This window comes from Sphaeramia orbicularis, chromosome 12 (assembly GCF_902148855.1).
Source record: "Sphaeramia orbicularis chromosome 12, fSphaOr1.1, whole genome shotgun sequence".
Taxonomy (NCBI): domain Eukaryota; kingdom Metazoa; phylum Chordata; class Actinopteri; order Kurtiformes; family Apogonidae; genus Sphaeramia; species Sphaeramia orbicularis.
The window spans coordinates 57,339,883-57,355,132 of record NC_043968.1 but is presented as its reverse complement, the minus strand read 5'-3'; the positions used below and the strand labels follow the sequence as shown (position 1 = coordinate 57,355,132).

The window sequence follows — 15,250 nt, the reverse complement described above, 5'->3', positions numbered from 1 at the left end:
AAGAACCCTGTTTTATTCCATTGGTTTAGTGGCAGTTTCTAATCTGTAACCATTAACCCCAGAAACTGCAGTGGACCTTTCTGTCAGAGTTTACTTCCCTGTTAGCTGCTCACATTAGCAAACAGAGGAAATGAGAAATATCCACAATTATCTCTGTTGTTAACCACCAGACTGAACTGGAAGCAGCTATTTAGGCTAATATAAGCCGCATTCAGACTCTAATATTTGTACAAATCTGACCAAATGTGTTTATCCTCTGATGTGCTAACAACTTGAAGCTAGCCGATGCCAAACCGTTTAAAGGCACAGTATGTACTGTACTGTATACAAGCAAGTGGGTATACAGTACAAGTCCACAAAATATGGGACATGGGCCGGGTTGTTTTCAGATATTTACCTCCACCAGGAGGCATTATGATCCCTTTGCTTTGTGTGTTTGTTGTTTGCGTGTGTGTTTGTTAGCAACTTTATGGGAAAACTATTCCAACCATCTTTACCAAATTTTACCCACAGATAGGCCTAGGCTCTGGGACCAACCCGTTAAATTTTGGGCCAAGTAGGCCAAAGTTCAAGGTCACAGCAAGGTCACAAAATTTCAAATTTTCCTATCTCTCATCATTGAGCAATTTTTGAAAATTCATAAAAAATTCAAAACGTCTCCGATTAGCCTCCAATTTGATACACCCGTAGCTTATAACAATGTCTGAATCTGGCAAAAATTGTCCACATCCACTGTGGAATGTGGACTCTGTGGACATTTCAATTTAACATTGAAAATCCCATTTACGACACATTTTTCATTATACTCAACAAATACTGATTGGAATTTAATATAATTTGACATACACATGACTGGTACCAAGCTTCAACTTTTTCTGCTGTATGGAACAACCTTGAAACTGTTGAATTTAAAAAGAAATAGTCAATCCACACATGCACACCGTTCGGATGCTTGGCGGAGGTTTGCGTTCTCTGAACACTTGTTTTTAATGTAGAATTTCTACATACTGTGCGTTTAAGTTACTTTTTTGTAATTTTCCATCAGCTTGTGTTGCCACATATAGTGATAACCTGTCAGCTGGTGGGGAATACATCCAGACAGCAAATGTAACATCATGACTCTAAAAAACCAGCCTAGTGACCGTCTGAACTGTGCGGCCATCTGAAAGTAACCCTGTTACAATGCTAATACAGAGGACCTATTTAGAACATCAGAAAATGTGAAACGGTCTGCAGATGGCTTTCGTCTTAGAGGCATGGTACTCTTTAAAAAGGTCACAAGAAGGAAATATGGATTTTTATTACAAGTACTTATGAAACACAAGCTCATATGCATAGAGGTATATCTCACTCGGCCTCAACACATTCTCATGTCACATTCTTCTTCCTGTGCAGCCTGCGTGGTGTTCCTTCTCTCTTGCCCATCAAGTCTTTGTGGGAATGGGAGACCAGCAGTCCATCATTACACCCAGAAGGCAAACAAGCAGCCAGACAGGCATGTTACAGTATGAGTGCAGGAACTCAGGTCTACTGCGCCCTACCGCCCACGCCGGCAAAGTGAAACACGTTCACCCTCCGCTGATGACCGCCTCACCAGCAATGAACCGGCAGGCGTACAGTAAGCTACGTAACAGACTAATGGGGGTGGAAATGGAAATTAAATTAAAGATGCATATACAGTACAGAAGAAAATTGTACCGAAAACCTTTCTCCTTATGTAACAGACCTGCATTTACCCACAACACTGCTGACCAGCCAGTATGGCTTATAAGAGAAAAGGAACTCGTGACAATCGTTAGCATTAAGGCAAAGATTGAACTAGCTTGTTTGGTAGAGTGGTTTATCTCTAAGGGGACAAAACATATATGTGAACACAAACACAAAAGAATGACAAAATATATAGTCAATCAGCAGCTACAAGGGACAGCTAGTCTTTCCATCTGACGACGCTAATGAAAAACTAGATTCACATCTTCTCCGACAAACAGCAAGATCATAATGTAAGACAAATGGGTGCATATATATATATATATATATATATATATATATATATATATATATATATATATATAGGCCCCCATATACATCTTTTAGGCATGACGCCCAAAAGTCAAGTTGTGTGTCTTGGGTTGAGTAACTGAGGCTAATATTCAACAGTTTAAAAAAAGGAAGACTCAAAAGTGAATACAAATCAAACGCTGTGGCCCAGAACATGTTAATTAGAGTAAAAGGAGAATAGAGAAATGACAAAAGTCATTTTTGTCAATCAAGAGGACACCCTTTCATTAATTCCACGCAATCCACTCGCATAAATACAATGCTCCATCTAAGAAGGATTCACATTTAAAACTCAATAAAACTATCCACCAATATAATAGGTAATATCGTCAATCTATATAGAGATTAATTATTTATTCTGATTCAACTGGAAGGCACATCCATAAGGCTTTAGAAGGTGTTGCCAAAGCATTCTGTAAGGTTCTCTCCCAAAATTTAAAGAAATAAAGGTGATTATTGCTGCATCACAAACACAAAATCTGGTCCAATTCATTTTTGACATCAACGAGAATATGAATGTTGTGCACTGAGCCTGAGAGAAATCAACAAACATGAAACTTTCAGGGGAGAAATTAGAAGAAGCTAGCGCTACCGAGAGGAAAAACCCAGACATCTTGGAATAAATAGAAAGGAAGGAGCAGAGCGGGCAACCATACAACAACCCCCACCCCGACCTGGCAATCCTCATGTTACATGTAGGGCTACGACTCAACCAATATCACTTCCTTCATCTTTATAACCAGCGCGGTTTCCATCAGTGGCTGTGTTTTCAATCGTCTCTGGAGTGTATGTGGTTCACCTTAAGGTTGGACTGGAACTGGGATGTGTACTGTATGTGGGTCTGCTCCCAGAGGCAGAAAGTGGATGTGAAACTTTGAAACGTGGATTTTTCTTCTCCGTGTGCATTTAGGAGTAGAAGGTGAGGACGCTCTGGTGGTTTCCACGCACCAGGAGGATTGGCGGCAGGTCCTTGGACAACGCCTCCAGCCAGGCCATATACAGAGCGCTGGACACGGCGCCCTTCCTGGCCAATGGCAGGCTCCTGCAGAGAGATGACGACACACATCGATGAGCAGAGTTCAACCAAACACACACTTCCATCTGCTTCCAGAAGGACCCACACTAGATCCCCTTATCTGAGTCCAGAGGTTTAGATCATTCTCTAGCGCTGCGTTCACACCACAGCTCATAACACTCAATTTGGATATTTTTGTGTGGTTGTTCACATGATAACTCCAATATGACTCAGACTTGTGTGCTAACAGTCTACAGTCCTGAAGTGACCCACATGTGTGGAAGAAGATGTTACATCACACACAAAACTCTGTGTTTGCAGAAACTAAATATAGACCTTCCGGGTCCTGCCTCCTCCAGCACAGAATTTGTGACGTCTATTGCATTTCAGTGACATAAAAGTCAGATGAAATGTGGCATGACCATACATACTGAAGTCATATTGCAAACAACCAGATATGTCAGATAGATAGAAGATAGATAGATAGATAGATAGATAGATAGATAGATAGATAGATAGATAGATAGATAGATAGATAGATAGCTAGATAGATAGATAGATAGATAGATAGATAGATAGATAGATAGATAGATAGATAGATAGATAGATAGATAGATAGATAGATAGATACTTTTGGTTATGACAGCTGTTCAAAAAACACAAAAAAAACCCCACACACCAGTCAATCACAACAGACATCCCACAAACAACCAACAATGGAATGTTTAAATGTTAAAAACTGAATAAAAGATATATAAAATATGTAATATGTACAATAAAAGTAATGTAAAATATACAATAAAACAAACACCTATAGTATGCACAGCATACATAATTATCTCACAGCAAATACAGATGGACCTGATGTCATCTAATGTTGTAATACAAAAGTGAAGCCATCTTTCTAAGCTTCCATGTGAGAAAGAGAAGTACAATAATGCCCAGGTCACATCTGAGAGAATCTGATCAAGGATTGGTAATTACACCTGTCAATCATGTACTTCACCCTCACAACTGTCTGAAAACACCAGTGATAAGTTAAAATATGGACGTCACTGGGTAGATTTTCAACAATCAGAAAAAAATGAAGTAGACGCAGAACCCTCATGTCCATGAGACCAGTTGAATTACAATACATTGAAAGGAAATTGTGGATTTTTTTGACCAAAGAGGCAAAAAAAACTAAAAAACAAACAAACTACAGAGCATTGTAATTTTAATGACTATAGAAATGCATGTAATCACATGCCATTGATTAAATCAGCCAAAATGAAAAGATGGATCTGGTGATGCAGAGCAGCAATGTCAACTAGGTTAAGGACCATAAACATTGTGTCTTAAATGACAATTTGTGAGTTGGATGCCAAGAAGGGAATCAGCTGAACCATCGAAACTACATTTACAGGTTAAATGGTGCATCTTAAAAACCCTGAAAATGGTTGCAAAGTTGAATTTCTAAGTATCCTATTCTGGGTGGTATCAAATCTGTGTGAATAAGGATGTTAGTTTTCATCACTGGATGAACTTTATACGACCAACATTCGAAATAGTTTAAACTTAAATTTTGCTCTTAGGCCTTAATATGTGTAAAATACTCCAAAAAAATACCAGCTGGCAGAGCAGATTGTTTTGAAACATGGGGCAATCGGGAGGATTTGACTAAATTTTACATTAGTGTTGTTGTAAGGCACAGGTGTCAAACATGCGGCCCGGGGGCCAAATCCGGCCCGCCAAAGGGTCCAATCCAGCCGTAGGATGAATTTGTAAATGCAAAGATACACTGAAGATATTAACAATCAGTGGTGTCAAAATCATTTTAACTCTTTCAGTGCCATGGGCCGATTAAATCGGCTTTACGAATACAACCTTTAAAGTGCCACGGGCCAATCAGATCGGCTTTGGAGAACACGCCATATTTGTGTACAAACAAACCATCCCACCCCCATTTCCTTCTCACATTTCGATGACGTTCTTTCTGTGTCCCCTTTTGAGACCAATCAGACGGGAATTTGAGGTCACGCGACCGAATAATATTTTTATATCTTTTAATGTTTCTTATTCTCCGGTGTTTCAATCAGAGGGAGCCCTCCATGCCGGGGGGCGGCTGTGGACTACGGGGGCTGTGGCGCCTTCTCTCACTGGGGTCCGCTCCTTTCTGGTGGGTGGGGGTCCCAGTTGGCCCTCTCCCACTAGTTGGGATGCGGGGCTGTGTTGCTGGTGCCTGGTTGCCGGGGTCGGCGGCTGCCTCCTGGTGCGGATGGCTCCCTGAGACAGCGCCTCCTAAATTGATCTTTTACTTTTACTTGTACATTTTTGTTCTGGTCTACCCGTGCTCAGTCAGTCTTCTTAAGTATGTGTGAGCTTGTGGGTTTGCATGTATATGTGTGTGTGTGTGTGTGTGCGGGTGAGTGGGTGGGTGTGGGTGGGGGGCGGTACTGATTTTTAAACTGATATGTAAAGCACTTTGTGCTACAGTTTTTAATGTATGAAAAGTGCTATATAAATAAAGATTATTATTATTATTATTATTATTATAAATTATGCAAATTACGATCAATAATGAATCGGCTGCGTCCGGTGCGTTTTGAATCTAATCAGCAATCGGTCGGATGTTACCGAGCGGTTTCCTGGCAGGATTCTTCAAATATTATAAAAACGACGCGAAATACTGAAAACGGCCAAATTCTGTGGCACTTTTAAGGCTTATTAGCCCCTTAACTGTCTGGCACCGAAAGAGTTAATTCAGGTTCCACATACAGACACATACAGTCCAATTAGATTTCAAGTGGGTCAGACCAGTAAAACATTATCATAATAACCTATAAATAATGACAACCCCAAATTCTCAATTTTTTTTTTTGCTGTAAAAAAACATATATTATATGAAAATATTTACATTACCAAACTATACTTTTACAAAAAATGTGAATAACCTGAACAAATATGAACAAACGGAAATGTCTTAAGAAAAGAAGAGGGAATTTTACCAATATTCTGCCAGTTACTAAATGTTTTAAGTGATTGTAATGCACTTGTGTAAATGATAAACTGATAAACTGAGGCAGAATATTATTAAAATGGCAATTGTTTTTCTGAAGACAATTCAAATTGTTCATGTTTATTCAGATTTTTAAGGAAACTTTGTAGATGTAAACCCAAACATAATATAATTTAAATTTTTCACTGTTATTTTACTGGTTTGGCCCACTGCAGATCAAATTGGGCTCAATGTGGCCACTGAACTAAAATGAGTCTGACACCCCTGTTGTAAGGTATAGAACCATGACAGTGAAATATATATACACACACACACACACACACTTACATGACGATGAGGTTGGCTGTGCTTGAGTGCTCCTTTAGCAGCTCATTGAGTCTGATCTGGCGATTAGTCTGAAAAGCAAAACAAACACAAACATGGCTTCAGACTTTGCAGTATCAGTTTACAAGATAATTATCACTGTGACTCTGAGCCAGCGGTTCACCTCACACACACACACACACACACACACACACACACACACACTGAGAATAACAGTTATTTACGAAGCAGAGGATTACACAGTTATTCATTAACCTGAACGGCTTAGAGCTACAGTTTTGTACAGATATAATAATGTGGATCTTTGTTCAACTTCTTCAGTCATTAAAACAGACTGTGGGTGTGCAGACCTTGGCGCGGTACAGCTCCAGCTCGTTGTCGGTGATCCTCCAGGGCTCGCTGTTCTTCAGCCTCTCCGCCGCCTCCTGCTCCATGTCGTCCTCCTTCAGCCGATACGGCTCGATCAGCTCCTCAAACGCAGCCATACTGCACAACAACAACAGCTCCATGGGTATTCCACTCACACACAGCATCATTACATCAGTTTAAAGATACGATGGAATCAAGAGGACAAACAGGAAGAAAATTCCAAGGCACTCTCTTTAAGCATTAAGTTGTCTTTATTCTCACAGCATGATCATGTATAGACCTTAAAAAACACTTGAATGTGTTTTGGCTTCAAGCCTTCATCAGGTCACTTCGCGTTGAAGTGTTTTTTAAGGTCTATACATGACCACGCTCTGAGAATAAAGGCATTTTAATACTTAGAGTGCCTTGGAGTTTTTTTTTCTTGTTTGTCAACTATTCTATGAATCCCTTTTTCCAAAGAGGACCTCGAACAAACTCTTTTTTGGGTCCTGGAAGCATTCCTTCCCCTGATTTTTTATATGATGGAATCAAGTTGAGACCTGAGTTACTTGACAACATATTTCCAGGGAGATACTGTTGTGGAGGTAGAGCTCCAGAACACAGTTATTTCTTTAGAATGTGTGAAAGTTTAGAGTGTGGGCAGGTGCATCTCGCTTCTAAAGTGGTAGTAGTACAACTCAGGGTTATGAAAGAAGTAGTGAAAAGCAATTTTTATTGAAATAAAAACAAAGGGACTAAAAAAAACAAAACAAACACAAACTAAAATGAAATAAATTGCAGGCTTTGTTGCTTCATGGTGTACAAGAATAAATGACTGTTAATGATCTGGTACCTTTATTGTAGAATGATTTGGTAAACTGTATTCAATGCCATCCCTTATTTCATTTTATGAAACAAGATTCCTTCATATTATCTGGAGAAACAAAGTTAATACAATATTTGTTTTCAAAAACCATAACCCTCAAAGACCTAAAGCATCTACTGATCTATAATATGTTAGACGTTTTAATCCACTAATCCTATCAATACACGGAAATAATGCAGGTAAAATGCATTTCCTCCACTTTTCATCAACATCAGATATGACCCATTGGATGTTCAGAGGCTCCGTAGTGAACACTGTCACCTTTTTAAACATTGATTCACCAGTAAAACCCATGGAGTTGGACAAATGACAGTGATTGTAGATGATTATTTTGACATTAAGTTATTGATACATCTTGCTGAATATTCTTCATTTTCCTCTGTTTTAATATAATAACCTTTGAATTTACTCTGCATTTTTATGAACATCTACATGATCAGCAAATTTGGAAAAGAAAACAAGTGATTTTCAGTGACAAATATGGATAATATTATAATAAATGATGATAAATCACTGAAGACAGGTTAAATAAAAAAAACCAAAACTAAAACACAAACTAAACTAAATAACACACACACAAAAATCCTGGTTCTGTCTTAATTCAGAATAGTCTTTGTGCAGTCCATGAAGCTGACTGGGTGTTTGTCATGTCTTTACACAAACAAACCACATGGGGGGGCAATTGGTTTAACTTGACTGAACAGAGCAGTGAAACCACTTAATGTATTCAAAAAGGTGGAATTAAATGTACTGTGACGAACATTTCCTTCAATTTACATATAGTGTCTAACAGTATTTCACATAAAACCCTTTGTCTGAACTGTATCACTAATAAACCTGAGAAAACTAAGAGTCTGTTGCCTTCACACAAAAACACTGATCTAATTCATCTGTTACGTCTAACTTTATTGAGGTAATTTCCTGCAGAAATGTTCCACAAATGTCCTGCAACTCACTAACAGACACAGCTTGGACTGAAAATAGAAAACACACTTAATTGGATTTTATTCTGGAAAAAAAAATATAGCTGCCAAACAAGTATAAAAATATTTCAAGTATGACGTGTTTGAGGAACTACAGCATGTAATAAAAATGCATGAAAATCCTCTTACTTTTGGCATGTCTGGAGCAAAAGAAAAAAAAGTCCTGTAATAGAGTAAAAATAAGCTATAACAGCCCAAACACAATGTAGTCAACACTTATCAAGTCTGTAAATAACCTTATAAAGGAGGAGTGTTATTTGGCAGAACTCAACCATCTGTCCTCCTTATATATCCTGATGATTTCTCACCAGTGTTCTCAGTTATTTTCGTCCCTGTAGGATTTCTTTTTGGACTTGAACAACATGCTCTACAGGTTTCTGAAGCGTGATGTATTATAAATATGAGTATTTGTTTAACAGGTACATTTTGGTGCCTGCTAGTAACTTGCAGGGCATTTTTAAAAACATCTGTGCATCTATAGTTGGAACATTCTGTGCTCTAGACAGATTTTTCTACCATCTTTAAATAAACGTCCTTGTCGATAAACTGCAGTGCTTCCTGATGTTTCGTACAGGGTTCGTACACATTTTTCAAGGTCAAATTCAAGCTCTTTTCAAGCACTTTTAAGGGTCATTTTCAAATTTTTCCAGCACAGCAACTTATCGCTGCGGTAAAACACATGATCTACAGGAATTCATATACTCAGGATGTTTTTTGTTTTTTTTTTTACTTTTATCACAATGATGTACATTGTACAAGGTTATTCAAAAAGAATGAACCGATTTCATTACGCAATATTTTAACCCTTTCATGCATAGTGGTCACTACAGTGGGCAGCTGTTCAAAAGTGTTCTCTTGTATATTCATGGGTTTTGTTGTTTTAGTTCCATATCAGCCAACACAGTGGACACTTATGCATCATCCCAGACACTGAAATTCATACCATTACTGTAACTTTGCTGTTCTAGATAAACCTGATCTGCAGTAACATGTTTGACTGTAAAAAAAAAAAAAAAAAAAAAAAAAAGGCAATTGTTACTAGACTGTAATTAGCAGTTTTGTTTTTGTTTTGTTTTTTAAACAAAAAGGTTTGTTTTGCATATTATCTCCATGCAGGTATGTTAAAATGTGAGAAAATGTCAGATTAGCAGCATTAAGTGTTTTTATTTCATAGTTTTCCCCACTTGTTTCCCACTGTCAATAAATGCATGTTTCTTTGCTTTTAAAAGGAAACGCATGGTGCCCAGCTGAGTGGATATTTTTGTAACTCCATGAAAAATAGGTTCATAAAAAAAATAAATAAATAAATAATAATAAAAAAAATCAATCAAATTGTTTTGTTTTTTTTTTCATGCCTAAAGATGAATAAAAACACTCAGGAAAACAATCTTGATCAAGGTTCTCATAATTCATGCATGAAAGGGTTAATAAGGAAAAGCAATAGAAAACTCCAGCCAAGTTACAAGTATTCTACTCACAATCAACTTTTATTTCCTGTCTTACAAGTGTTCAAATGTGTCCACCACCTGCAGCATGGACAACATCACTGCGATAAGAGAATTCCTCCCAGACGCGTATCAGCATATCATAATCCACCGAGTTGATCGCTGTTGTTATTCGATGTTTAAGGCCATCGAAGTTAGTGGGTAGCGGTGGAATATAAACACAATCTTTTATGTATCCAAAGAAAAAAAAAAAAAAAAAAAAAAATCGCACACGGTGAGGGTCTGGGGATCTCACAGGCCAAGCACAAAGAGCAAGGTCTTGGGCCCCCTTCCAACCAATCCATCACTGGGGCACTTTTTAATCTAAAAAAGCTCAAACTTAGAAAACTCCTCTTTCAAATGGTCACTGACTCATTCCATGACGATGTTTGAGAACTGAAGCCATGCGTCATGAAATCGGTTCATTCTTTTTAAATAACCCTATATTATGCTATAACATCTAAAATTATGTTTCATAATAGCAAAAAGCTTAGACATATCCAAAAAAAGGGAAGCCACATGGCATTCTTCAGACACACTTGCTCTGAGCCAAAGATTAAAATAAAAATGTACCTGGATTCGACTTGAGAGCACCCACTAATTTTCTTTTTTTGGCATTAAGTTTTATGTTTCAAAATGTATCACCTCTCTGTAAGTAGCTTTGGCTGGCGTTAATATTAAAAATAAATTCATTAATAATATTTCAGAGTTAGAATTAGAAGAACTTTCAAATACTTCAACTAAAATTCAAGTGCTTTTCAGACCCTGAAAACACAGCACTGAAATTCAAGCATTTTCAAGGAGAACTGGGAGAATTTTTAATGGGAAACATCTGTGGGAAGGTTTGGTTTCATCAGTGTCAATGTACAATAATAAAGGTTTAGATAAGAGAAATGGAAAACAGAAGTCATGTTGTTGTGTTACTGCTGTGGAAATATAATAACTGCAGATAACTCCATAAGATATTCTACGACTTTAAAATCATTTCCTTTCTTTATGTGGAGTGTTTTGAGTCCAGTGGTGCGTGGATTGTCGGTAAAAAGACTTGACCTGAGTGATGGTCAGAGGATACAAAGCCATGACTCAGCTGGTAGCAGAGCGGTCTACTTTGAACTTTATACAGACTTACTTCTCTTTCTTGGGCTTGGTGTTTACATCTCCCAGGACGGTGATATCGGAGAAGTCTATCCTGAACTTGCTGAGCAGAGTGGCCATCCTGTGCGGAAAAAGAACATACCAAAGAGTAAACAGAGGAGCGGCTGCAGGACATCTAACATCCGAGAAGCTGAGGATGGAGATAAGAACTGTGAGTCATGATCAGCGCCAGGAGAAGCTGCTTTTAATAGCTCTGTTTGAACATCGGCTTCTACAGGGCGCAGTCAGGTAGGAGCGAGCGCCCAGGAGCATTGTGGGTACAAGACTCATTTCCTTCAGCTTGAGGTTCAAAGGAGAGAGGTTTAAAAAGCAAGATCTCTCACACATGTACTGATTTATACAGCTGCAGTTTTCATTTATGGACTTTGAGGAGAATAAAAGCAGCATCAATGGAGGAATTTTGTCACTTAAAGCTGCATTAGAGGAGTTTCTGGCCACTGGGGGGCAGCAAACCATGCTGTAAACACAAAACTGACACAAACGCAAACGGTCTGTAAAATCCAATAGCCTGAAAGTGATCACTGTTAAACAAGTGAAAAAGTAGCGGTTGCCTACTCAGGGATTAATTTGAGTCGTAACTTTCAATCTTTCATAAACTTAAAAAAAAAAAAAGCAAATTTAAAAAAAATTGAGAGACAGGCAAAGAACGTGTCAAATGTGAATAGAATCAGGTGAATAGCATTCAAGAAATCGGACAAATTTGTTTAAGTTGAAATGTACAAAAATTTGGGGGAAAAAAAAAGAATTCAGCCAACAAACTGTGTACTGCACCTCTCCTAGTAGTAAAAAGTGTGTAAAATTTGAAAAGAATTGGGTGAATAGTGTCAGAGAAATTGGTTGACAAAAATTTCAGACGGACAGAAGGACGGATGGATTTCCCGGTATATTTGGTGAAGGTATTGTAATAATAATAATAATAATAATAATAATAATAATATAATGATAATAATAATAATAATTTTTAAAAAACATCTAAAAAGGGAAACATCTCTAATGAATTTACATGGAATGAATCTGCTTGTTTTGTCATGTAGCTGAAATTACGCTGACGTGTTCATTTTAATAAAACACTGTATAAAATGGTAAACATGCGGCCAAATATGTACAAACTTACTCTGAAATGTATATGTGGTGCTAATTTCAGCTACATTACTGACCAAGGAAGCAACAGTACGTAGTGAGTATATGCAACTACTACTATTTTGTACAGTTTGATGTAAAGCCTGATGCTTTGTGTCCTGGGCTTTGAGTCACTACCAGTAAACTAACCACTGCCTTCTTGATCTGTCCAGTAGCTGAAATTACCCGCAGATTTTCATTTTAATATCATAATTTGTAAATGTGATGTATGAAAGCCTTGTGACTCGAATTTGTGCTTTGTGTCACTATATCTGGATTTATAAGCTAATGACTACATAAATAAGTGGGCTACACATAACTCACTACTGTCACCTCACTATATAGCGCTATAAACACCTGAACTATTCTGGATCACAAGCTGACACGAAGAAAATATCCACAAAGCACTTAACATTAGTCAGTGTTTCTGGTGTTGGACACATATTTTAGCTAACTGACTATTCACTTTTTAATTTAACGACCCAACAAATAATCATGTAAAGTTTGAAGCGGATTAAACTACCTTATTTTGATTGAATTATTTCCTCATTTTGATCAACTATGTAATAGAGAAAAAAAAATATTTAGGGGAAACTGCACAAAATAATCAATCTTAGGCTACGTTCAGATTGAAGGCAAACGTGGCCCAAATCTGACTTTTTTACCCATATGTGACCTGTATCTGATCTGTTAAAGACAGTTTGAACAGCACAAATCGGATATTTTCAAATCCGACCCAGGCCACTTTCATATGTGGTCCTAATCTGATACTTTGCAATGCAACTTCAGTCACCTCAGGGTCACATTCAGTTCATACTCAAAACTGATAGAAGTCGCATTTAATGTGCAATTTGAACCAGCACACAAAAAAATTTGATTTCACAAAAGCTTCCGTATTGTGCATTAAGACCTGCTGTCTGAATGTGGCCTAAATCTCATGTAGCAGAAATAATGTTTATGTGTAAATTTCAGGCTAACACCTGCACATATGCTGTTTTTTTGTAGCAGTAACGGCTACATGCTGTGTTTTCACAACAGCAGCAGAGCAAATTACCTTCACCATCACACTCAACATAATAATTTGGACACTTTTATTTATCAACAAGCTACTTGTAAGGAAAATCTATGTATTTAATATTAATAACTGAGGCTGATACTTCTCAGATTACATTCTTTTAACTACATATAAAAATCATGTGATCTTTAAAAGTGACCATGTGGCACAAAAGTAGAGTAGCTGGTTATTGCATGAGCCACGTCCTTCATATTTGTCTTTACACAAATCAGTTAAAGGGTGATAACAAAAAAACAAACCTGGCAGATCCTAACATACTTCCTGTTTCTGATCTTGCAGCTTCATCACATTCAGAGGTCACTGTATTAGTCAGGTTCGACTGAACAGATGATCAATAACAAAGGACTGTGTTTAAGGACGTGGCTCTGGGTATTCAGTGACAGTTTATCATTACTATATGTGAATCAATATTCAGTCATTCAGATCCATGGCTTTACATTTTTTTGTCTGTCCTGAGTGCAGGCTCTTCTCTGGCACCACTGAAGGATGAGTCACAGACTTACAGTGATTTACTTCAGTAATGTTGGGGAGAAACACATTATCCATAGACTGGTTGAAATAAGGCCTGACATGTCGTCATCAGTACGAGTCTGGGTCCTAAGGTGGTGGATCTTCACTTGTTGTGATCCAATTTCCTTCCTGGTTAATGGTCATATACATGTTTTAGCATCTAATTTCTGTAAAATGCTTTAATGTCAAATCACCCTCAACTAACCCACTGTTAACCCATAAAGACCCAAACATCCACCAGTGACCAAAGCATCTACTGAGCTAAACTGTTTAATACCTGTTGATCCACAAATCATATCAATACATGTAAATAATTCATGTAAAATACAGTCATTCGTCTTTCCATGGTCATCAGATATGACCCAGTTGGACGTTCAGAGGCTCCGTAGTGAACATGGAAACACAGTCATCTTCTACAACACTGATTCATCAGTAAAACCCATGGAGTTGGATCAGTGGCAGTGGGTGGAGACACTTGTTTTATGTTCAATTAATGATATACTTTACTGAAAGTGTCACTTTTTCTTCAGTTTTCTCTGTTTTTGACATAATAATCAACTTTAATCTGAGCTTTTATGAGCGTCTACATGATCAGTACATTAAATATTGGAAAATGCCTTATTTTCACAGGAAAAATGCAAAATACAGAGAATTATTTTATAATAAATGGTTTTAAAATGACTCTGGAAATGTTAAATATACAGAAAAAAATCATTTGGGAACTGCCACAAAAGTAATACTGGGTCTTTATGGGTTAAAACCTGTTAAACCCTTGGGCATTTGTTTCTAGTTGGAATCATTTCATAGTAACACAAAACAATGGCTTAGCCGATAGCACAAGTTTTATTCATTTAAACCAAATTACAATCTGAAAACTTGCAATCATCGTGTCATAATGCGATCTTTATTTTAGCTCTTCTTTAGCTCTTCCAGTGAGTTTTACTGGTTGAAAAATAATACTGTACTGTTGGGTCTGCTTAGTGTTAGCTTAGCACTGCAAAGTTTGTCTCACTGTTCTGTTGTATTAAATTAATCATGACTTACATTGGTCTCAGATTGTTAGCTAGTTTTAGATATTTGCCATTTTAAAGATTTGTTTGAGTTGCAGTCTGTTGTTCGACAACTGGTTTCACTGAACTGATAACTGATGTTCTTCTGGTTATGGAGATGTATAGAACGTGTATATTCCTGCAAGCGTCATGTAGCATTACCATGGCAACGCAGAATAAACTGTGGCTGCCCTCCTGAACCAGGGGCAACTGGGTTCAAGAGGCTATGTAAAGGGTCGGTTCACT

General features: G+C 37.6%; 1 protein-coding gene across 2 annotated transcripts in view; it reads right to left on the bottom strand.

The window, feature by feature from the left end:
- Positions 1-2,298: 2,298 nt before the first annotated feature.
- slc12a2 (solute carrier family 12 member 2) overlaps positions 2,299-15,250 on the bottom strand; it is an 84,255-nt gene continuing 71,303 nt past the window's right edge. The window contains exons 24-27 of one of the 2 annotated variants that reach the window (XM_030149823.1): positions 11,226-11,312; positions 6,746-6,881; positions 6,399-6,466; positions 2,299-3,100 (exon numbers count right to left, since the gene is read on the bottom strand). In XM_030149823.1, coding sequence (XP_030005683.1) covers positions 2,965-3,100; positions 6,399-6,466; positions 6,746-6,881; positions 11,226-11,312 — 427 coding nt within the window. In that variant the 3' untranslated portion in view covers positions 2,299-2,964. The remainder of the gene's footprint in view (positions 3,101-6,398; positions 6,467-6,745; positions 6,882-11,225; positions 11,313-15,250) is intronic. The other variant, XM_030149824.1, reaches the window with a different exon arrangement.